The sequence below is a fragment of the Tympanuchus pallidicinctus genome, unplaced genomic scaffold (assembly GCF_026119805.1).
Source record: "Tympanuchus pallidicinctus isolate F22 unplaced genomic scaffold, pur_lepc_1.0 scaffold21, whole genome shotgun sequence".
In the NCBI taxonomy this organism is placed as follows: Eukaryota; Metazoa; Chordata; class Aves; order Galliformes; family Phasianidae; genus Tympanuchus; species Tympanuchus pallidicinctus.
The window spans coordinates 3,115,986-3,139,349 of NW_026294733.1; the positions used below are offsets into that span (position 1 = coordinate 3,115,986).

A 23,364-nucleotide genomic window follows, 5' to 3' on the forward strand; every position below is an offset into this window, starting at 1 on the left:
TCTTGCTAAGGGAGGTGTGAAGCTATGAGCCAAGGGAGTCCAGAAGCTCAAGAAACAGAAAGAAATGAAGAGGATCCTGGCAGAGATAAATAAGGATAAGAAGGGAAAGCAGGCAGCAGCCACAGGCTTTGGCAGCCTCTTCCTTGTGTAGAGGAAAAAAACCCAAGTTGAAAGCTGTTTGGGAAAGGAGGTTCAGCAGTGGGTTAGTTCATCTCCTCTACCAGAGCTAAAGGAGTGTTCTGCATATCCCTGATGCTCCCAAGGCTGGGCTGCAAACATACTGGGCATCAAATGTAATGTCACATTTATTAGGAAGTGATTCAAGTGGAAAGCTCACCGAGGGACACAGGGAGCTGACTACATGCAGAAATCAAAGGGAAGCCCTTGATTGAAAGGAAATGTTTAGGCACTATGTTCAAAGGCTGCCTAAATCAAAGACAAAATCCTTCTTTAATCAAGGCCGTTGACCAGAGCTGAAAGCACACTGAGCCATGACGTCGCTTTCATGGCCAGGCTGCTCTCAAACCCCAGCACCCCATCGCCATGCCCTTCCACTGCCAGCTGGGACCCCAAACTGGGTCTCGTGGCACTCCAAACAAAGCATGCTTTTGGAGGGACAATAAGCAAAAGCCATCAGCAAAAGCCCAGAGCACCTCATTTTAACTGCCTTCATCTTTCAACTTCTGTCTTCGAGCTTAAGCAGTCATTAAGAAGTGCAGCAAGCATTAATTGGGCCTTATCTAACCTCAGCCCAACCCAAGGGTCAGCAGCAGGTTGCTGAGGTTTATCGGTGTTTAACCAACGTTTATCGGCTTTGGGGAGGTTTCACTCCTGTGTGTGGCACTGCAGGGATCCGGGAGCATTGCTTACCCTCACCAGATAGCAGATAGGAACAATCAATACGATGATAAATGCAGATTTATTGCCGCAACGGCAACCTGAGATAGCACTAGATGCTGGCAGGGTAAAAGCTTGTCATGAATTTGATCCAAATTTATAAATGAACTCCTGAAATAACACGCCATGTGTCTCATGGTGCTTCATAGCAGTGAGGTTTCGAGGAAAAGCCAACTCTGGAAACAGGAGCAGCATTTCCAACCTCCGCCAAGGTCTCCTCTCCCTTTTTTGACATGTTCAAGGTCAGAGTCCAGCAACAGAAACAACATCACCAGCTCGAATCCACATCCACTACTTTTTCCTTTTCCTCCAAAAATTTCATTTATATCAGACTGCAGAAAAACTGTTCTTCTCATTTCAAAATCTCTCCAGGGCTCACAAGAAGAAATGCTGCCAGAAATGAAAGCCACGTTTCATAGTCTGAATTACTTTTCCCTTCCTTTCTGCATCCTTCTATTTTTCAATAGCATCCTTCTATTTTTCAATAGCGAGTTTTCCCCATATTTCTAAGAGGCTGAGAGCTCTCTGCTGGAAAACCTTGGCCTCTCTAATTGTCCAAAACAGTGCCAAAACAGACCTAAGAGCTTCAGCCTCTTTGAGCCCCATATTTCATGGAGATCAGAAGTACAATCGTGTTTTCCTGAGTCCTGGGCTGGGGAGCAATAGCTGTGTGCTCTGCCAATGGAACCCACAGGAATAATCAGAAATGCCAAATAATTCTGGGGCTCTGATGAATGTCATTTGCAATTTTTTGTTCATTTGTTTATCAGTTGGATTCCAAAGTAACAGAAAGGAGTCTAAAAACTGAACAAGAACTTGGACATCATGAAATTAAAAAAAAAAAAGTAAGAAATGTGAAAATGTTCTTCATTTCAGACCTCCACTGAGAGCAGCCTAAAAAAAACTACTGGACTTGGCAACATCAGGTTAGTTAAGGACCAGAGGAGGAACAGCTTTGCCTCTCTGCTGCCTTTTGAAACATTCCATAGAAAGCGTTTCTTCCTTCAGTTGGGTTATGAACCCCTCAAAGGATGGGGAGTAGGGTTGGGGTGACCCTTGTTGTGATTTGTCTGCATCACCACGTGTCCTTCTGCTGTACAGCTCCTGGAGGGCTCTGGTTCCATCTTACCCCCATGACCTGACCACTTCTTCACCCACCACTGAGCAAGATCCAGCCCTGGATAATGCACATGTGGTGCTGGGTCAGATCAGTCCTGGGGTCAGAGCAGAACAGATCATCCTCCAGGAGTCCATAACCTTTAGAGGAAGGTGCCAAACCCTCATATCTCCTTCAGCTGTGAGAAAGAAGGAGTGGGCAGGGAACTGCTCTTAGCTCAGAGAAAAGTGGAGTCTCTTTCTGGAGGAGATTGAAAACTGCGTTCATCCAATTACTGAGCACAGCACTTACTGGTTCTGCCCTGGATTGCCCTGGCAGTCATAGGGGCAGTTGAATGTGGAGGCGGGAGGCAGAAAGGGTTTAATAAAAAAGCAATTTTATAAAGGAATTCTTTGCTTTTGGCATTTTCTGTAAGAGTGGGAAAATTATGCAATTTCCTCAAAATTGCCAAGGAAAGTGAGAAGAGCAGAACTCCATGGTGCAGCTGCTGGGGGTCTGACCCCACACATTCCCACTGCCCATAGGCCAGGAGTCAAGCTGAGGAGCACCAGCAACTAGTGCTGCCCTCTGCCCAGGGTCACTGCAGGGATGAGCAGGGACCATGTCTGCAAGGGGCAGTGCCCTGAAGCCACTGCTGTGAGCAAGAGTGACTGCAGCTCAGAGCTATTCCTCCAGCCACGTGCCCTCAACCAGTAAAGCCACAGCAGCTGAGGGGAAAGGTTCTGGGGACTGAGTGCTGTTTGGTATCACTGCAGCAGTGGGAGAGCACAGGCAAATGGGCCAGGAGCTGGGCTGGGGGCTTGCCACCACACCAGGGAGTTGTGCAACTGCAACCCAGGCAATTTCAGCTCAGTAATCCTCACTAACACATCGCCTGTCCCCGTCACATCCATCCTCCTCAGGAAGCATTTGATTGGCATTCAGGCACGGCCTCTTCTGAACAACCCAAGCTATGATTTATGCGATGCCTTTGTTTTCAGACACTGTTGTCAGCAATACCCATCCGCAGGCGAAACCGCCGATGCCTGCAGATTTCCAAAGGTTGTTATCATGGCTGCGCTGCCCTTGCTGAAGGGTAACAAACAGAAGCTTTGGTAAAAGTAGAAATGATCATTTGCTAATTCTTGCCTGTGGCTATGTTCAGCCTCCTCCCCCGAAATCAAAAGCCCCAGGGACAGCACTTCAATTCAGGAAAAAGGAGAAAACAAATTGATGTACTGTTCTGGGCTCCAAAGAGTCTCCTACGGCTGGAGAAAATAAGCAATATTTTCACACCAGCCAGTCACAGGATCCTGCTTCCCAAACTGTCAGAGTGCTCAATATCAGAGCAACAAAACAGTTTTCTGTTTTTTTTCTGTTGAGCTTTAAATGGCAAAGAATCCAAGACCGAATCGCTATGGATTAAAAAATAGCCAAATTATGATATTGGTTATTATGTTTGCTTTTGTTTGCGGTGTGTTTTTTTTCCAGGAAAAGTCATGTTTGAGCAGCATCCTCAGGATACAAGAGCAGCTGATCACTGCACAGCAGCTAACCCTCACCTTGCTGATGCAAAGTGATTTACTTCTTTCCTTTGTGCCCAATGGCAACCAGTCACACCCTCAGTTTTCCTCCAGGCATCTTCCACACTTCTCCATGGGCACCATGTCCTTCTCCCCTCCACGGGCATGCCCCAAGGGTTGCTCACCTGCCCTATCTTCACCAGCTGCTTCCAAACCCAAACTGGATATCACAGGCAAGATCTCTGTGCTGCAAAGCTTAGGCCTGCAAGCTCCAGTCCTGGCAAACTGGTCAGATAACAGAGCTTTAGGGAACTGGATCCATGAGAGCTTTGGCCATCTTGGGAAGTTTCTCTTGTCACACCTCTTGGGTTCCCATCTGCACCAGCCTTTCTCCAGCCTCCACTCATCTCACATAAAGCTCTGCCATCATAACCTTTTACCTCCCTGTTCCCAGGCACCCGCACTGCAAGAGCAGCTCTGCTTTTGCTTCAGCCCATTCCCTCTGTCAGCTTCAGAGGAAGTCTGGAAAATGTGAGCCACCCCGAATGAGTCTGTTAGTAAACGCTTTTCTTTTCAAGGGGGTAAAAACCATTTGCAGTTTCTAAACTCTGATTCATAATCATCCGGACCTGGTTTGTGATCTTGGAAAGCTTTTGACTCATGACTGTTGCAATTCCCCAGGGCACTGGTGGTTTTTCTCAGTAGATCAAACCTTTATCAACAGGACATTTCCAGCTCTGATGAAACAAGTTCTCCTCCAGCTTGTCGTGGATGGGCCATCTCAGGGAGGTAGGTGGGCTTCCAAATTTTTGTTCCTCTTCAAAGTAATTTTTCATTCATTTGCAACATTATATTGCATTAAAAAAAAAAAAAAAAAAAAAAACTTGAAAATTGCTCTGATTTGGCCAAAAGGTGGTGCAGATATCCTACCTGCAAAACGGGGATGATCTCTTCCTGCTGATTTACCCAAAGGCAGACCTGATGGCTCAGAGTATCCACCACTACTTCCCCAGCTGTCCCTAGAAGAGCTTCCTGGAAGCCTGGACAATCCAGCAAAAGGGTTTGCAGAGCTCCTCTGTCCCACAGTGCATATGGTAGCCAGCATCCAACATGGTGACTGCCCCACTCCAGCCCCTCCTTGGAGCTTGCCTGTCCTCCCCATTTCCCCATGCTGGGGGCTGTGCTCAGCAAGTCACACCACATGCCTGACTCATTTTTCTCTACTCCTCCAGCTGATGTGTTTGGAGGAACACACTGCTCTGACAAGGTGACACATCCCAAGAAAGCCCACACTGCTGAAGACACCTCCCTGCTCCCTCTACCAGGAGCACCCAGCGCCATAGCAGCTAACAGCTCTTTTTCATCCCTCCCTGCTCAAATCAGCCCTGAGCAATTCTGTTTGGTTTTCCAGAGAGATGTAGAATATATGTCAATCAGACGAGCCCTGAAATCCCACATTTTGAAGGCATCTTACAAACATACAGGTGTCAGTAGAGGCGTTTGGGAAAGAAAGGCAATTGCTAACAGAGAAATTGCATTAAAAACCTCGTGCTTGAGTACAGCAGCACTAGCAGCCTATGTTGTCCTCCATTTGACAGAGGCTGCTGCCCCTGAATCAGTTGGTTTGGCTCCGTTTGTTGTAGAATAACCAAGTTCAGCTCGTTGTCTTGCATGATGTGGAGTTTGTTCTACACATTTCAGTAGCAAAACACTTAATCTCAAACAGCTCTGGGAAGGGTCATTAACATGAAGTTAAGTCACTGCAAATCCAACATGAGCTTAAGCAATCAGAGGATGAGAAGCGTCCAGGAGGCAGATGGTCCCTGCTTTGATGCATCTGGCTTGCAGAGGAAGGAAAGATGAAAACTACAGCATCATACATACCTGCAGTGTTCCAGGAACCAGCAGTTCTCATTTGCAGATCAACTTTTGTAAACACCGAGGATTTACCCACCAAACTCAAGTTTGGAAATGTGCCTGAATGTTTCCAAGGAATCTGAGGAAAGATATTTCTTTTTCTGGACAATCAAAACTATCACATTTCCTGGCTACTGTGAGATTCTCTAAACTGGAAAATGTGCAAACATGTTTTACTGTGAGTGGGCACATCCCAAACAAGGATAATCAGAGAAACTCTTTTCAGCACTGCTCTATTTACATATGTTAAAGACTGAAGAGGAAAATTTTATCCCCAGTTGGCCTGCCATAACCATAAACACCCTTAGTAAGTCTTTTTCCAGCTTTGGGAAGTGACACCAAAGCACCCATTGGCACCGTCTGCTTTACTGGAGGAACAAAAGAGACAGTGCTGGACTGAAATGAATGTCTTTCATCTCCAACAAATGGCCATATCTCACTCCTCAGAGAGTAATACTTTATCCCAGCACCCAAAGGGCTTCTGCCTGCTCGCAGAGATTCACCAAGCACCCAACCTGGCTGCTCACAGAAGCTGAGGGGGTCACAGCCAACGCCAGCTTTAAGTAATCCATTAATGAAATGCAAAATGCCATCCAGAGTAGTTCTTACAGAAAATGGTCCTTGGGAGAGCAGAGGGAAACCTAAGTGAGAGCAGGAAAAGTCTCCGTCTCTGTGTAAGCACTCTCACAGGGGACGTTTATGGCAAGTGAAGCATCCTCCAGGGCTGCATTTGGATTGGGGTCTCCCTTGGACAGCAGGGCAGCTGCCTGAGTCGAGATTTCTGTCTCACAAACAGCTCCTTGAATTGCTCTTGGCATTGACTTTTTCTGCTCAGCTAATTAAAAATCTGTCTTTGAGTCATAAGCCCCCATTAGTAATAATTTGCTTTGCACTTCTCCAGTGATTTATGGCTGAGATATCAAAGTGCTTTAGAAACATTAATTAATCCTTTTAATACCCTAGGGACTGATCCACTGTCTGCAGCGCACCACTGCAGGAGTAAATGCAGGAGATCCCCAGGGCTCACTGGAGCCCGCAGCCAGGAAGAGGGGCAGGGAGCAGCACCCGACCCGGCCAGCTCAGTTCAGCCTGCGACCAGAGAGAGGGGCAGGCAGAATCACAGCTCTACACGTGCAGCCGCAGGAAGCCTGAGGCACTCTCTGTCCTCCAGCAGCGGTTCCTGCTGCCGCCTCCATCTGTCCAGGCAGAACCCGTTTCTGTGACGGCTGTGAGCCCTGCAAGTGGCAGAGCTGGTCAGCAAAGCTGCACACTCGTGGAAAGGGGAGTCCGGTTCATGTGGGTGTTCCCTTGCTTTTCTGACCATTTCTCCAGCCTGGCTCTTGTACAGCGTCATTTCTTCCCTGCAGCCCCATGCACAGGATGTGGCTCCAGCCCTTGTTATTGATAAGGATTGTGACCGCCACTGGCGCTGGGAGCCTCTGATCCTTGTGCCATTTGCCACCTGTTGTTGTCCCTGTACTTTCACTGTTGTCATCATGACACTGTGGGGTGGAGCTGGCCATGGAGGGTGGTGCCAGCGATGGGAAAGTATAAAGGTCTCTGCACAGGTGGCTGGAGATGGCATCTCAGTGATCCAGAGCAGTGTCCTCTGTTTCCTCTTTGCTGTCTCCAGTCGAGCATCACCTTGACCATGAAAACAAGTGCTGTTTTCCTGCTCCTCTTCCTAGCAATTGGCTTCACCCAAGGTGAGTGCAACATTTTGCTTAGGAGTCATTTCATTTCCTCTCCCTGCTCCAGCTCCAAGCCTGCCGCGTGGGAAGGCAAGCCTGGGAACGGGCCGGCTGTGGTGCGACCTTGCTGCTGGGCAGTGAGCAGCAGTGCTCCCCAGAGAGTGCTGCAGTGTCAGCGGGCACTAAAGCAGTGTCTGCAAGCAAGCCTAGAGAAGTTTTAAAGGTGCTTGACTCCCAGTGAGCAGAACTGCTGGGCTGACAGTCTCCCCGTGGGGTTGGAATTTGGTGGGAGCTGGTGATTCCTAGGACGGTGCAATTCTTTTAGAATAAATAGGTGTTATTCTAGTTGTAAAGAAGTAAAACCAGGAAGACAGGAAACAAATCTATAGAAGGGAAAATGCAGTTCTTGTTTCCAAAGTCAATGTTTAAGCCAACTGTGTTTTCAAAATTCCATATGGTGCAGAGGGATGAGAACACGAGTTGTTGCTGCTCTCCAGGTCCCGCTCACCAGGGATTTCTGCATTAGCAAGTTCATTCCCAATGCTTCTGAAGCCAGCCCATCATCCTATTTTTTTGTGCTGTGGTTGCCATTGCAGAACAGTTTGAGCACAAAACATGGCCTTCTTTTATATGAACCAAGCATGTACAGATCCACAGCTCCTGGGACTGCACTGGTGCTCATTCAGAGTAAAACCCCTCAAGCACAGAAGTGTGACTTACCAGATCCTCAGCAACAAACCACTTCACCCTACAGACCCACTGCTATTGGGCCACACTGACTGGTGATGATGATGCAGTCTAAATGCTTTGAGTAGATGAGTTCTGGATCTATAGGCAACCCAAAGCCATCTGCCCAGTACTCCTTTCTGCCAGATAGATTCAGGCTGTTTTTCAAAACAACCCACTGTGTCGTTCCACCCACAGCATCCCAGCCATCAGCTCAGGGCCAGCTTCTCCATGGAAAAGGCCAACAAAATCACAGCTTGCTCCCACCAGCTTTAGTGCAAGACCTCAGGGTCTAGCATTTCTCCTCCCAGTAGAGACCAAGTTGCCTTTTGCTCTGTTTCCTTGTGGTTCAAAACCACTGACACCAGAAAATTCACCCCAGATTTACTCCAGGAGCAGTCCAGCACCAACAGAAGTTTCTCATTTATCCATGAACGTGTTATAAGAGATAACAAAAGCCACCTTTGCTCCCTGACAGCTGGAACAAACAGCATGGAAAGTCACAGGGTACACATCTGGCCTTGAAAGCAATTGCACCATTGTGCGCTTTCTGCTGAGGGAAAGTAAAATGGGACAGATGCAAAGGAGGGAATTGTTTGTTGGGCCTTTGAAAGGCCAGAGCTCTCAGAGTGAAGACACACAGTCCTCAGGCTGAAGCATTTTGTTGGGACCCCTAGAAGCTAACTTGAGTGAGGAAGATGCTAAGGTGTCTTTTCTCTCTCCACACTTTCTCTAGGCAATACTGAGCCTGACGGAACTGCTGGCCAAGGAACAGAGGTGAAGGCTCCTGTTTCTTTGTAGCACCAGGATATGGACAACTTTGGGGAGTGAGCACTAATCCCTGCACTGGGGCTCTACTCTTGCTACATACAGTGAAGTAACATGAGCAGCTGGGCTAGGAGTGCAGGCTGGTGCCTGAAAACCTCCTTCCACCTGCTGCACCACAGCCAAATCCCAGGGATGGTACTGGTCTTCCTTTGCATTTTCCCACAGTCAGCAAAGGGAAACTGTTAACAAAGAGCTGAATGTTGCTGTTATCTGCCAAGAGAAGACCAAAGTTCCCATTATTCTTCAGCTTCTAAGTGTGAGGGCAGGTATTCTTGTGGCCATAGAAAGTAAAAACTGGGGATAACATGATCAGACACTGCCCACGGAGCATTATTTGCTCTGTGTTGGCACTGCCGTAGGTGTGCAGGAGTGCCAGGTGGAGTTCAACTGCCAAGGGATGATGACACAGTTCCTGTCAGCTCATAGCAGAGTGCTAAGCAAGCTGGGATGGGTTATCAAGACATACAAAACATGCACACTGCTGGGAATGCAGAGCATCTGTGGTAAAGTGAAAGCATGTTCGATATTCTCAGCATTTCTCTTTCCTGTCTCCAGGCAGCATGTGGCAATTACGACATAGGGAAAGGTTGCACAAAGAACTTTGACCCCATCTGTGGCACAGATGATGTCCTGTATGGCAACGAGTGCTTGCTGTGCGTTCAGAACATGTGAGTATCCAGGCCTCCTCCAAGCCTAAATACCACACAGATGATGACACCGGGATTTCCTAGACAGCAGGCTGTCTGCATGCAGCTGGGTGGAGCATGGGCAGCGAGCCCAGCACATCTGGCACACATCTGGCCTCCTGCCGACGCTGCTCAGAGCATGTGGGCTCCTGCTGTGAAATAGGGCTGCAGGCTGTGCCCATCTGCCCACACACTGCGATCAAATGGCCAACATCTCCCCACACCTGCAGCTGCTGAGCTGTGCCGTGGCCCAGGCTGTGCTGGAGGCTGTCCAGAAGCTCAGACAAATGGCAAAACCTGCAAAGCCTGCCCGGATTTCACATGCAGGCAGAGAAGCATTTGTTCGGGTGGAGGAAATACTCCGCTTTTCACACCAGCACTTTACAGCTGAGCTCTGCTTTCTGTCTTCTCTGCATCTGAAAGGTTACAATTTGCTTGGATATTTTTAAGAATAAGCCTTTATTTAATCTGCGCTGGTGCCAGATTGCAGAAGGCCGGGACCAAAAGCCAGTGAAGTGTCTGGCAAGACTTGATTCATTTCATCTATCTTGGGCCCTAGGTAATTCTGAGTATATTTATATATTGCAAGTGCTCCATGGCAGACAAGTGAGGGAATTACTTCCAACTCAATGCTATTAAGTACTTGAAAATCTCTGTTGGGAAGAGCGAGTCTGTTCCATAAGCAAGTGCTGCAGTCTGCGAGGCTAAGGGAGCTTCACACTGGCTTTCCCTGCTGGGTTTGGGGTGACCACACTCACTTGCCATCAGCGAAGACATCTCCAACAGGAGCTCAGATTCCAGTCCCTCGATAAATGGAGCTGTGGAGCTGAATTCTGGCTTTTTTTTAGAGCACTGTCAGCTGCAATAACAAGGAACAGAATCCAGATCAGCAAAGAGCCTGGATGAGAACTGTCGGTCTGGCTGGCCCCTGTCCTTCATTAACTCAGGCTCCAGCTCCATATTCTGTTCTTTTACACTTAAAGAAAATGCAGTAGAGCAGAGAGGTGCCGAGCAGGATCTCCAAATGAAGGCACTGCAGTTAATGACACGGCACGGCCGTAATGACCATGCTGGAAGCCAGCAGCCCAGCACCAGCTGCCGGCTGCATTGTGCAGCAGATGGGGGTGGGAGGTTCGTCAGACACAACATCGTTAAGGCCTTGGCCAGAAACCAGGAGAGTGAGGAAGGCTTCGAAGCCATGTGAGCAGGGAGCGATGCAACATCAAGGGCTCCACGTCTCCTTGGTGCAGAGCACAGCTTTGGTGGGGATGGGGATCTCCATGGTCACGGGGGGGGAAAGTGAGGGGTGCCAAAAATATTTTCCTTATTTTTGATACAGAAGCAGGCACATGGGGAGCTGGGAGCAGGCCCAATCCAAGCAAAGTGGCAGACATTTGTCTGCAAAAAATTCACACAAACAGAGTTATGACCTTCAGCATCTCCAGCCAGGCATTGGAAGGCATTGGAAGTGACTGACATTGGTCCTGCAGCAAGGAGGTGAACTGTTCTGCCCGGAGGCAGTGGGAAGTGCCAGCTCTCTGCTTATTGGTTAATTAGTATTAGCCTATGCCCCTGATAACCCTGAACTCTCTGTCAAGAGTATGTGGGCTTACTTAAATGTAATGCTTAAAGGAAGAATTAAGCAGTATTTTTACTTCTATCCTCATCCCCTGAGCCAGGCTCTTTGAGTCAGGGACTTAAAGGCATCCTCTGGCACTTTTAACCTCTCTTCCAGGCAAAGACACACTAATGTGCGCATAAAGAACAGGGGAAAGTGCCAAGAGCCCTCTCCACGCTCCAGAACTGCTTGAAATTAAAGGCAAAGCTGTGATAGAGAAGATGGCACGAAGGTATTCCTCACCTCTACAAACTCCAAATAAACTGGAAGCATGACAACTGCTCACTCTGGGATTTCTCTTACACACAACACACCCTTTTCCCCAGCACTTAAAAATACCTTCCTGAAAAACGTGGGGAACTTTGGTAACACCCACACAGAGTACTGATGGAGCCCCAGGGGAAAGTCCAGGTCATTCCTAAGAACAAGGAGTCTCCCTCTAGCATAAAGAATCCCATTTTCCTAAACTTCCCATAGGGGATATTTTAAGCATCCTCATAACTTTGAGTGACGTTTGCTAAAAGCAAGGCATCAAAGTCCTCACTCCAGGGCTCTGCCAGGACAAGAGGACCAACAGGTCCCCTCGGTGGTGGCAGATCTGCCTTCTCCATGCAGCGCAATGGAGCACTGGCCCTGAGGGCCACGGCCACACGGTGCCCGAGAAAGACGATCAGTCCGCAATTTTTCCAGGGGGTTAAAGAGAAAGAAAGAAAAAAAGGCTTTTTCTACGGTGGCCCCGCTGCTGCCCCCAGGGCTGGCACCCCGAGAGCAGGAGCCGCTGCGAGGACGGGGCCGGGATGCGGAGGTAGGAGGTTTGGGCGCTGGAGGCCGCTGTTGCTCCGCGGAGCCGGACCGGGGCCGCAGCTGGAGGTCGGGGCAGCCCCGGGAGCGGGCACGGCGAACCGGCACAGCCCGGCGGGTCCCGCAGCCCGGCGGGGATCCGGTCCGGTGCGCGTCCTCCGACCCGGAGGCCACAGAGTACCGGCAGGACTCGTTATGGGCTGGAGCATCTTGGCGTTCCTCGCGAATCACAGCCCTTGAACAGATGTCTGGTTGTCTTTTGAGCAAATCAAATGCTTTGTTCTTAGCAAATCTTGAAATTCAGTTTGGTTAGAAACAGCTGTTTAAGTCCTCTTTACGTCCTTATGCGTTCTCTTCTTTGAAGCGGTGGCTGATGCATTAAAAAAAAGTGCATGATCAGGCTGAGAAGAAAGCTCCAGCACTCACTTGAAATGACAGCTGCAGCCAGATGCAGCCGGGGGGTGGGGGGACAGCAAACCGCGTCTTCCCAGGTCTGCCAGCAAGTCTGCGGTCAAGGGAGAGATGAAAAACGGCTCACTTTGCACCTATGTAAAATTAATGCACTGAAGGAGGAAGCCCCAAATGCACTCAGGAGTGCATACTGCATCTATGCCTTTGCTCAAAGGGGATACTGGAAGCGTACCTCCCTCAACTGGGATATTTCTAATTCTGCTGCATCATGAGGGTTGGAGCACAGCATTTACCTTAGAGCTCTGCAGCCGGGGGGTAGGAAGGCAGCCTGGGCCCCATGTTGCTCACTCACTGCACCTGGACTTTGTGGCATGGTCGAATCCAGCTTAGTGGTCCAGATTGGTTCCTTCCACCCAGACAGCACCACTGAGGTTGCGCTGAGGCCAACTAATGCTGAGAAAAATATCTTTCCTGTCCATGTCTGTTCTGGGAAGCACCACCCAGTATTAGCCAAGAGCATTTGTTGATGGAGCGAGGTGCTGTCCGAGCTCACAAAATAGGGGTGATATTGGCCAGATGGCTGAGCAGCGTTGCATCTCCCCAGGCGCTGTTCTGACAAGGACTAGGATTTCTGTGAAATGTCAGTCATGTCCATTTCACAGCAAGATCCATTTCAGGCTTGAGACCAACGAGCAGTAACAGAGAACCAAAGGGCCACCCTACACAATGGGCAGACCTGGTGGCAGGCTCCCAGAAGGGACCACCTTCAGCCCACATCCCAGTTTTGGTTTAAACAAACCTCCATCAGGCCTTGATATTGGGGTGGGAGTCCTTCAATATATTGTCATAGTCTGGTCAGTACCTCCAAAGCAGGCCTGGGAGCAGCCTCAGGGAGGTGACAGTGACAATGAACAGGCAGCCAGGGACAGACAGCCCTGGGCAGCATTTGCTGATTGGTTTCTTACAACTTAGACTTTTCTGCCAGCAGAAATTTTGGTGAAATCCAGCTAAGGAAACCCTCCCCACATCGACTCTCATAATGCTCCACAGGGAAATACTTATTCCTATCATTGATGGCATTTGACTTTATAATGTCAAGATAACAAACTGCTAAGTCAAGATTAAAACAGCAATGAGGAATTTTAAAGACACAACGCTTCAGCTGAGCAGAAACCCTGGAATTTTGGTAGCTTCCAAATATTTCTGTTGGAAAGAGGCAGCATAGGCACAGTCTTCACCCACTGCAGCCTTCCCCCATATAAAGGCTTCTATTTTAACAAGTTTCCAACATCAGTTTGCTTTTCTGTTCTGAAAACACCCCTCTTGTCCCTGCTGCAGCTGCCAGGGGCACTCTGCAGGATGTATGCCACTCCAGGAGAGGTTTTCTTTCAGGGAGCCGTGCTGAACCCATTTTGGAAAGCTGGCGAGAGGAGGTTCCTCTTTGCAGAGGTTGAGCAGGAAGTGGGCTGGAGTACAGGTCTTTTCCAAAAACGTAAGCACGTGACTAGTTGTGTGAAGGAATACCACCACCAGAAAACCAGAAGTCATGTCCTTCCCTGCGCACCCTGGTGTGATGATGCTCACATCGCGGCTGGGTGCTGGAAGCTCTCTTTTTCTGGCAGATGGTGCTAATGCAGCCCAAAGCCACAAAGACTTCAGGCTAGCGCAAGTGTCCAGCTTGCAGGCTGCAAATGTCACTCTCAGGAACCAAGAAGTGATACATGAATCAGAGATCCCTAGCAGCCCTCTTTCCTGAAGTCAGCATCCATGCTGGAGAAGGGGAACAACAGCCTGCCCTGCAGAAGGAGGGTGCTCCCTATGTCCCCTACCAATGTCCTCACAGGCACAGACAGTGCTGAAGCCCAGGGGTATGATCCCAAGGGCCAGGTACTGGCTGGAATGCAGGGGACAAGCAGTAGTAAGATGACACAAACACCTGATGTAAAACAAGATAGAATGAGCTGCTCCAGGCCCAGCCAGACACTAAACAGCCACGGCTTCACTGCAGTTTCTATTAAGCTGAAAGCATTTCTGAATGCCCCAGTGCTCAGACAGGATTGGAATGTTGCAGCCATGGAGCAGAACAGCTGCACCAGCAGCTCCCCTCTGGCTGCAGACCTTAACCCTACCACCCTATTCCACAGCCATTGCCCAGAAGTTTTGGTGCTCAGCAGCAGCCACCAACATGCCTAAGAGTTTTGCAGCAGCAGAGCTGCCCACACAGCCTATGGGATGCTGCCCGACAGCACAAAAGAGATGAGCACAGCAGGTAAACTACAAGAGAGTTCAAGGGCAAGGTCTTTCCCTGAAAAGATTGTTTGAATGATTAAAGATAACGTGGCTCAGTCAGGAAACGTCCCATTTTTCCTGCTGTTCCTTCCTAATCTGGATTGATAAGTAGCTCCCAGTGCTGGGAAAGCAAAGCAGCTACCTACTTACTACTTCTCCAAAAGTTATTAGGAAAAGTCATTCACATCTGCATATACAGAAGCAAACAAGCATTTTCTGGTCCCACTTCTGGCACAAGCTTTCTGCCCCAACTCAACTCCTTTTAAAGATAATTCCTGCCTCAGAGGCAGCTAATTATCCACAATGGTAAGTCTATACTTTCCAGCTCTCTTGAAGCCAAAGCACAAGCTTTGACCTAAATAGGACATCAGGACCAGGAAACATATATTTAGAGCTGCATAGCAGAGCTGTCACTCTCAGAAATAAAGCTCATGAGAGCAAGGCCTCCTGCCGTAACCAGTCCTGACAGTGGAAATTTCCCATGAAAACAAATTCTCATCACTGGGGGCTTTGGGTGGGTCATGCAGCTCCCTGGTGGGGCACAGCGCACAGCTTTCAGGTTTTTGGGTCTCATCTATGTCTGCAGTTCTCACCTGTTCCTGGAAAACCCAGTCCATAGGACACGAGGTAATGGCCTTAAGTCGCACCAGGGAAGGTTCAACTAGGTTGGATATTAGGAAGCATTTCTTCTCGGAAAGAGTAGTGAAGGTACTGGAAGAACAGGCTGCCCAGGGAAGTGGTGGAGCCACTGCTTCTGGAGGTGTTCAAGAAGAGGGTATATGGGGCACTGAGTGACATTGTCTGTGGCGGCCATGATCAGGGGTTGATGGTGGAGCTGGTTCATCTTGGTGGTCTTCACAATTCTACGAAAGCATTGCCTGAACGATACACCGAAATGCAAGCACAGGAACGAGCTCCAAAACCAGGTCATCAGGGACTGCACCTGCTGGAAACAGCAGGATTGTCATCCTGAAACCTTTGAAGGCTTCCTCATCTGAAACCCCTACACACACATAATGGCCAGCAAAGTGGAAGCCAGAGATGCTCAGCACGATGCTCAGGTGGCCCCTCCAGCCTGCCACGGTACACCAGCTTCCACAGAGGAAGCCTGAAGTCTGTTCTCTGTTGTTGCTGAAGGCATTTAAGATTGAAGAGTCCTCCCAGAAGCTCCTTGACTCCCTGACCCCGAGAAATGAGCCAGAAACCAGCCTGGGATACACAGAGCCTTCACAAAAGTGTTTCAATTCAGCCAAGAGGCGGAAAGGAACCTCGGAGGACGACTAAAAATATCCCTGCCAACTCGTACTCTGGCACTGTGCCTAATTGGGCACTGCCCACATCGGGAGCAGATATTCCTGTGAAAACCCGGCGCTGTGCGGCTTCGCTGGGCAGGCTGCAGGTGGGAGCTGACAGCAACGCCTGCCCCTGGATAGCTGGGATGGGAAACGTAAGGAGAGCGGCAGGAGGTGCGTAAATATAATTTTCTCTTCCTCTGATCGAGCGTGCTGAAGAATAGCTTGCCCATGTTAAGACAGTGTGAATCCACTTCGTCAATATATAGAAATCACGAGGCTGTTGCGCCAGTCAGGGCAAGAGGTTTTATTTCTAGACTGTCAAGGGAGACAGAATTCTTTAGAAAAATCAATGAAATTTAAATGAGGACATTGGAATGGCTGCTCAGCCCCAAAGGCCCACCTAGGCAGGTACTGCGCTTCCAGCACAACATGTCCTCCACCAGGAGAACACGGCTGCACAGTTCCCTGCGGCACCACGGACATGAGAGACACACAGTGATGTGAACGGCACAGGTCACTGCCATCCTCCCTCTTACTCCCTCCAACCTCCAATCAGGCAGCCTGGGAAGTTTGGGTGGACCTGAGAGCCTTGCAACCTCAACTGGAGGGCTTGGCCAACGTCTTGTCTAGCATGACTGAGGGGACCTTGATTCCATTGGCAAAACCAGACCTTGGAATTGCAGCCCCATTGCTGGCACAGACCTCGTCTGATGGTAGCCCTGGCATTGAGTCCTTCCAAAATACAATCAACAGCCACTCCATCACTCTAATATCATGATAATAGCCATAAATTAATGCAGTGTTAGAAAATAAACCTTGAAGGAGCCTAAGGAAGTCACAGCACAGCTAACTGTAGCAGATAAATTCTTTTCAAAGGCTTCCAGTAATGGAATTTCTACTGCACCTAAAAACCATTTCCCAGCATCTGTGTCTTTCTGGTTTGGCTTATATTCATGACATCTTCTCCTGGCCATGAGAGACAGAGGAAGAAACATTTTCTTCCTCTTTGCAGTAGCTTTTTACACATTTGATGAGCTTCACACTCCTCCTGTTTTACCTGTCTTCAGTAAGCAATTTTCTTTCTTTCCATCTCTTCTTCTAGGCTGGATTTTCTCTCCTTCCTATGGCTCTCACCCTAATCCAAACCTGAAATCTGTTGCTGATTCTTGGGGCTGGCTCCATCGAGCCATTTCCGCTGGCATTCTATAGGAGGCCTCTGATCTGGAAGTACCACACATTACACAGAGTGCTTCTTTGGCATTTCTGCTTCACTGATGCACCACACCAATCATTTCACCTTTACAGCTCCCAAACTCCATCAAACTTTGTTCTTGCTCACACTGCTCCTTTCGCATCCCAAAAGCCCACAGGGCTCCCAAACCCTCATAGCGAGCCCTGGTGATACCTGGCCCTTCCAGCTCTATCAGCACACATCTCCACTAACAGACAACATCTCTGCCAGGTCTCTGCTCGCCCTCCTGCACTCTATTTGCTGTCCCTGCCTCGCTGCAGGCCTGAGCAATCATTAGCTGCAATACGAGCCTTCATTTCTAGTATTTGTAAATATTTTCTGAACTTTTTTTCTCCCCTTCTTAAGAATCTTATAACTAGGTCACAAAGAACAACTGGGATATTTATGAATCAGATTTGCCTTTGGCTTTTTTTGATCAAGAATGCTATTAATGGGCTCAGCTGTCAACATCAGGACTAACTTAATAAATGCCTGACATTTCAGTCATTAATCTCCAGAATGCATACTTCTCCTCCTTCCAGTGCTGGCCTGTTTACATAAAGATTCTCTAACCTTGGTGCTTCCATGCTGGTCCCAGACTACAGGAGGGGAATTCAACTCTTTGTCCATAGCCATCAGCCTCCTGCAGCTCCAGCCCCAGGGTGGCAGTGGGGCAGAGCTGGGGTCAGCACTGCGCAGCAGCAGGCAGCAGTTTTGCTCAGAGACAACGGCTGCCTTCCCTTGAGCAGCCTAATGCCACTGCAGGGCTGTATATTTTGCTGTTACTTTTGGACAAACCTACTCTGCAGAGAAATTCCAGCTACAGGAGTCAGCACTTGGGTTATAGCAGTACGCGCTGAGGCTCAGGGATGGTGGACAGCAGGAAAGGACAGCCACAGCCTTGCACACTGCAGGTCACAACAGCGAGCTGGTCCTTGGCCATCTCTGTGCAGGGACACACTCAGTTGTCTAAACTTTACTCTCACCCTGGCTTGATGTGCTCTGTGTTTGGGGTTCTTTTTCTCTTTTTTTTTGTACCATGTGGCAGCCTAATTACAGTCATTACATTGCCTCAAACTATTTCAAAGAAGTTACTACATATAATTACGTGCATGTAAGTGAGAATAACACCATGGCAAGCCCCACGGCACACACATATGCCAGAGAGAGCTGCTCGTACTCCCAACAGAGCCCAAAGGTAACAATTGCAGCACACTACCAGCCCAAAATACCTTCCAGCAGTATGTTGGGTCCATCACCTTCATCCCACAGTCACAGAATGGCTTGATTTGGGAGGGTAATCCTTAAAGATTACCAAATTCCAACTCTCTGCAGTGGGTTGGCTGCTCAGGGCCCATCCAATCTGGCCTTGGGCACCTGCAGGGATGGGGCACCCACAGCTTCTCCAGGCAGACACAATGCACGTCAGGACCTGTGCACTGCTTGCTACATTAGCAGAACTGGAACAACTCCTCCCGCAGCGTCATTTCAGCAGGTAGCCATCCCCCCCAAAACTGATTTCCATCAGACCCATGGTGTACACATCATTTATCCACTGAAGAGAAACCAAAGAGCTAAATTCCTGGATATGTTTGTTATGATTGGCCACTCTCACGCAGCCCAACAGGCTCCCACCATTCCTAATGAGAACAACATTCAGTCACACATTGGCACAGCTCACAGTGGGCTGCTCCCTGGGGAGCCCAGGCGTCGGCAGCACATGGCAGAGCAGAACAGGTTTTCCTGGGTCAGCCTAACATACTGGGCTGCTCCAGATGGAAAACCAGCAGAGAAGGATCTGCGTGCCACACAGTTGTGCACGCAAGGTAGATGAGGGCCCTTGGGAGCACCGTGCGTTCAGCCCAACATAACCCATGAAAACTCCATCCTCTTAGCTCCAGTTCCAAGATTTATTTATCCATTAGAGAGACCTCGGGGCCAAGCTCAGATCCTGTTTTCACAGCCACCAGCACTGTCCCGTTGCTTTCCCACTCCTCCATCTACTCAGCAAATCCTCAGCAGGGTCCCCTGCCTCCGCAGCCGCCTCGCCGCTGCATGCCCTGCTATGGAGCGCGCCGCTTTGTTATGCAAAGGAGTACAAAGAGTCCCTTCTGCTCAGCGGCAAGCAACACAAACACTTCCTAAATGAGACCAGCCAAACCCAAAGGCAGATTCCAATTCAATCTCCCCGTTCGGGAGACCGAAATTATTCCACCACATGCTTAGCTGCCAGGAGTTGTGCAAATGCTTTAATCAAGTCTGGACTGCACCAAGGCGAGGACATCAAATTAATTCCCAACGATCTTTGGTACAAAAGGAGTCCTTCATCTATCTCTCCATTCAAGTTTCTTGTTCTGGTTCCTTTCTCTTTTGGAATTAAGCAATTACAGGGTAAGAAGTAAAACCAGCAAAAAGAGCGTGAGAGAAAACCCCTCCAGCAGAGCAGTGGGAGCACGGGCAAGAGGTGGATGTACAGAGGCTGCTGCCCAGCACAGCTGAGTCAATTAGAGTTCCACCAGCAGCAAACTGACTTAGCAGAAGCATATGAACCAGCTGGCTCTGAAACCAGCTTTGCATGTCTCCCCTTCACAAACACCAGATAGCCTTGGGAGCGCGCACACACTGCAGTCATCATGCAATTAGGGCTTCCTCTGAATGTCACACAGAGGCCATAGCTGGAGACGAGAAAGTGCCCTCTGTTCCCAGACAGACAACCAGGCACGTGGCACGTGCATGGAAGATAGCCATGTCTCAACACTGTCAGTCTGCTCCACTGGGGCTGCTGTCCCCACAGCCACGTGTCCTCTCACTGGGGATGACAGCAGCCCAGGCTGGGACCGAAGGCTGACTGTACCCATCTCTCCTCTTGCAGCACTGCTGGTTTATCACAAAATGGGTAGAATCTTCCCTGCAACGAGTGACTCAAATGAGCTGCGCCTAATAGACCATCCATCTCATTGACATTTGTTTTGGCATCTTTGACTGTTTCAAATCCCACTTATATCTGTGTAACAACCAAGATTACACCAGTCACAACCGCCATACAAACATCTCTATTACTATCTGTACACTGGAAACACAACTTTTTTTTTTTCTTTTTTTAATTTCCCCTCTTTTCCTGTTTCTAATGCAACCCTGGCAGCACATTACACCAAGGCAGGAGGTTGTAGTGTGCTGATAATTATGTTGTCCAAACCCGAGATACAACACCAATATTGCCTGCTGGTACGAGACACTGTGCAAACCTGTGTGGGCTTGCAGAGCTCAGGCACACTGTGCAGGATCCACAGGTGCCTGCTTTAATAACTAGCACTCAGCACTGTTCTCCTTTTCTCCCCTGAGTAATCAGACAGGCTTGGCTGGTGCCAGGCACAGCGTGCATCACCTCTAATCCCAGACCCAGCTCAGAGCAGCCTGGGGCACGTGCAGCCTTCCCATGGGCACAGGGTCTGGGCAGGGAAGCAAAATGTCCAAAGGGATTTTGACAAGGTGACATCTGAATAATGGTTGAAAAACCCATCTGCATCACCCTGCCTGCTCGCTGCCAGGCTCTGGCAGTTTCCAGTCCCTGGAATGCAGCTGTCTCCAAAAAAAAGGCACGGAAGGTTTTTAGGATGTGAAACTCGGGACAGTGATTTATGTTGATTTATATCTGTTTGGTTGACACAGCAGTGAAGGCTTCTCCTTCCCTACGTCCTCCTGCCTGCTTTGCACACCCCTGCCCAGGAGTTCCCCACCACACCTCTCTCCCCAGGAGAAGTTTTTTAATGAAATGGAAGCTTCCTATAGAAATGCTTCAAGTCTGCTGGATTTTTTTCCTCCTGACATTTCTGGTTTTTTTTCCACTGGCAGTTTGTAAAAATGGACTTTCCCCATCATTTCTCCATTTCAGAGTTGTTCTCTTAGATTCCACCAAACCTATAAATTAAAAGATGGACTCAGTGACCTTCATGGGTTCCTTCCAACACGGGATGTTCTACAATTCCATCTCTTTTAAAGAAAGCAGTTCCCTTGAGTCAAACAGGAGCATCAAGGATTTCCTTTTCCACAGTTTCCTAGGAACTTCTGAATTGCAACATTTCCTGCCCTTTTTCACATGGAATGTGCTGATATTCCTGACCACAACACAGTCCTCAGCTGCTCTGTTTCTGCACACCCCAGGGCACTGCTCTGAACATGCAGGGCAGGTTTTGAGGAACTCTGAGAACAGCATTTCCCCCCTTCATGGCTCACACTGAAGACTGAATGGGAAAGCTGGAGTTCCTCGGGATCTCTCTGTTCTGTGAGGAATCAGATGCAGGACAATTTCTAATGCCATCAAAACCCATATTTCCTAAAGCAGAAGACAGAATCACAGAATCATTCAGATTGGAAAAGACCTCTAAGGTCATCTAGTCCAACCATCACCTCATCCCCACCATGCTCACTACTACCGTGCTGCATCTCCACACTTCTTGAACACCTACAGGGATGAGGATGCCACCATTTCCATGGGCAGCTTGTTAAAATCTCAAAGACCTGCAAAATCAGGGCAGAAGGTGCCAGAACACCCATACATCCACCAAGGTTTGAGCACGCAGATAGCTCTGCCTTTGCCAACAGCACAGATCCAGATCTCAGGAACCAGCATATGCTTCCAGCACACCCAGGGCTTCTTTTTTTCCCTGATATTCACTCTAAAAGTTTCCATCCTTTTCATGTACCAACTTGCTTACTTTGATCTGTATCTTTTTTTCACCCGCAGTCAGTACAGCAATTCTGCCAGCTGTGCTCCAATAGATTGTTTGGTACAAAATACCAAAGGAAGCATTTGCTTCTCCAGCCTCCCGCAGCACTGAGCACCTTCTTGGTTCCACAGCAGTGGGGTGATTCAGACCCCTGCAGGCTCCAAATGTCACAAAGCCCCCACATCCCAGCCATCAGGAAGCAGCTGCTGAAACACCTCAGCCAGCACCGTGCACTCATCATCAGCATGGGTAGGGGTTGGGACAGAGCAAACCCACAGCCAGCTCCATGCCTCCTCACAGCCCCTTTGGGCAGCAGAGCTCCCAGAAGCACAGGAAGCCCTCAGGAAGCTCTCAAGTAAATCCCATCTCTTCCAGGTATCAGATACCCTAGGAGTTATATTTGATGCTACTTTGGCAGCAGTGCAGCCATCCTCGAGCAGCCAGGAAGGGATGCCAGGAGCTATGAGCACTCAGATCTGTGAGGTCAGCAGCGCCGTCACCAGGAAAAAAAGATGTGCCAGGTCCTTAGTCAGATTTCAAGGAATGCTTTTCCCTCGAGTCCCAAATACCGTACACGACAAATTCAACTTTTCTTTCGGAACTCAACTAACCCCGATGCTTTGAGCCCTGTGGCTGAAAAAAAACCTTGTCCCTTACTAGCCCCAGATCTGGCCGGTCCTCTTCCCAAATGAATAGGCAGACCTCCTATTCCTCTTTGCAAACCTCACTTGCACCTTGAGAAACACGCACACGACTTGAGATTACTGCCACCCCAAGGAGATGCTGAAGCTGAAATAAGGCAGTGCTCTCACAGCAGCCCAACTGTGGGGAAAGAACACTTGCCCTGCATGGAACCATCACCGCTTGCCCTCACGTGCACAGGTACAGCTCACTGTGCTTCCCTCTGCTTTCCACACTGGTTTCCTCCCATGTGTTATTCATGGGAAAATAGAGTCCCTCAGCTCAAGCCACACACACAAGTCCAGGTTCTGCAAACACTGCCCAGGGCTGTGGGAGGAACAGTACTTATTTCCTTTCCCATCAGAAGCTTGTATTTATTTTCCTTTTTTTCTTCCATAAGAGGTTTCAATGACAGCATCACTCAAAAAGCCATCACTGCCACAAGAATCCAACCTGCTCCTTGCTTTGATCTCTGTAAGAAGGAAAGATCGACTCATGCTATTGCTGTGTTTTCTTACTTTTAAGGACACAGAAGCTGGGGACACCTGCCTGCACACAATGACAGCACTCTGCAAGAGCCACTTCCAAGTCAGCTGCATGGCTGCTTTTTTCCAAAGTATGTTCGGTTTGATTTCTGTGGGGGCTTGAAGTAAAGATGCTTTCAAAATAGGCTTATACATCCCCATGGGACGTTCACACATGTTATAAGAACCATACTCAAAAGCCTAAGAGAAAAGAGCCAGAATTAGGATCCTTGAGCCAAAGAGCAGCAGAACCCCTCAGCTTTGCAGTCTTGGTTGCCACAAAGGTTCCACAACCCACCTCACTCGTGATGTGGTGATCAGTGCTTTCCATGATGCTGCAGCAGGAGCCCACAGCGTCCTACAGCTCAGGCGTGCTCACACATAGAAGGAAGCCAGCATCTGTAAGCAGAGCATCTAGGTGAG

At 49.0% G+C, this 23,364-nt stretch overlaps 2 protein-coding genes across 2 annotated transcripts in view; one reads left to right on the forward strand and one right to left on the reverse strand.

Annotated features, from left to right (window-relative positions):
* The window catches only part of LOC128081490 (serine protease inhibitor Kazal-type 5-like), a 76,322-nt gene that overhangs the window by 47,185 nt on the left and 5,773 nt on the right, over window positions 1-23,364 (reverse strand). The window lies entirely within an intron of this gene.
* LOC128081491 (pancreatic secretory trypsin inhibitor-like) lies at window positions 7,002-11,260 on the forward strand. The gene is made up of 4 exons (XM_052684768.1): window positions 7,002-7,139; window positions 8,587-8,627; window positions 9,234-9,346; window positions 11,100-11,260. Exons 1-4 carry the CDS (start codon window positions 7,085-7,087, stop codon window positions 11,173-11,175), a joined length of 285 nt encoding a protein of 94 aa, XP_052540728.1. The 5' UTR covers window positions 7,002-7,084; the 3' UTR covers window positions 11,176-11,260.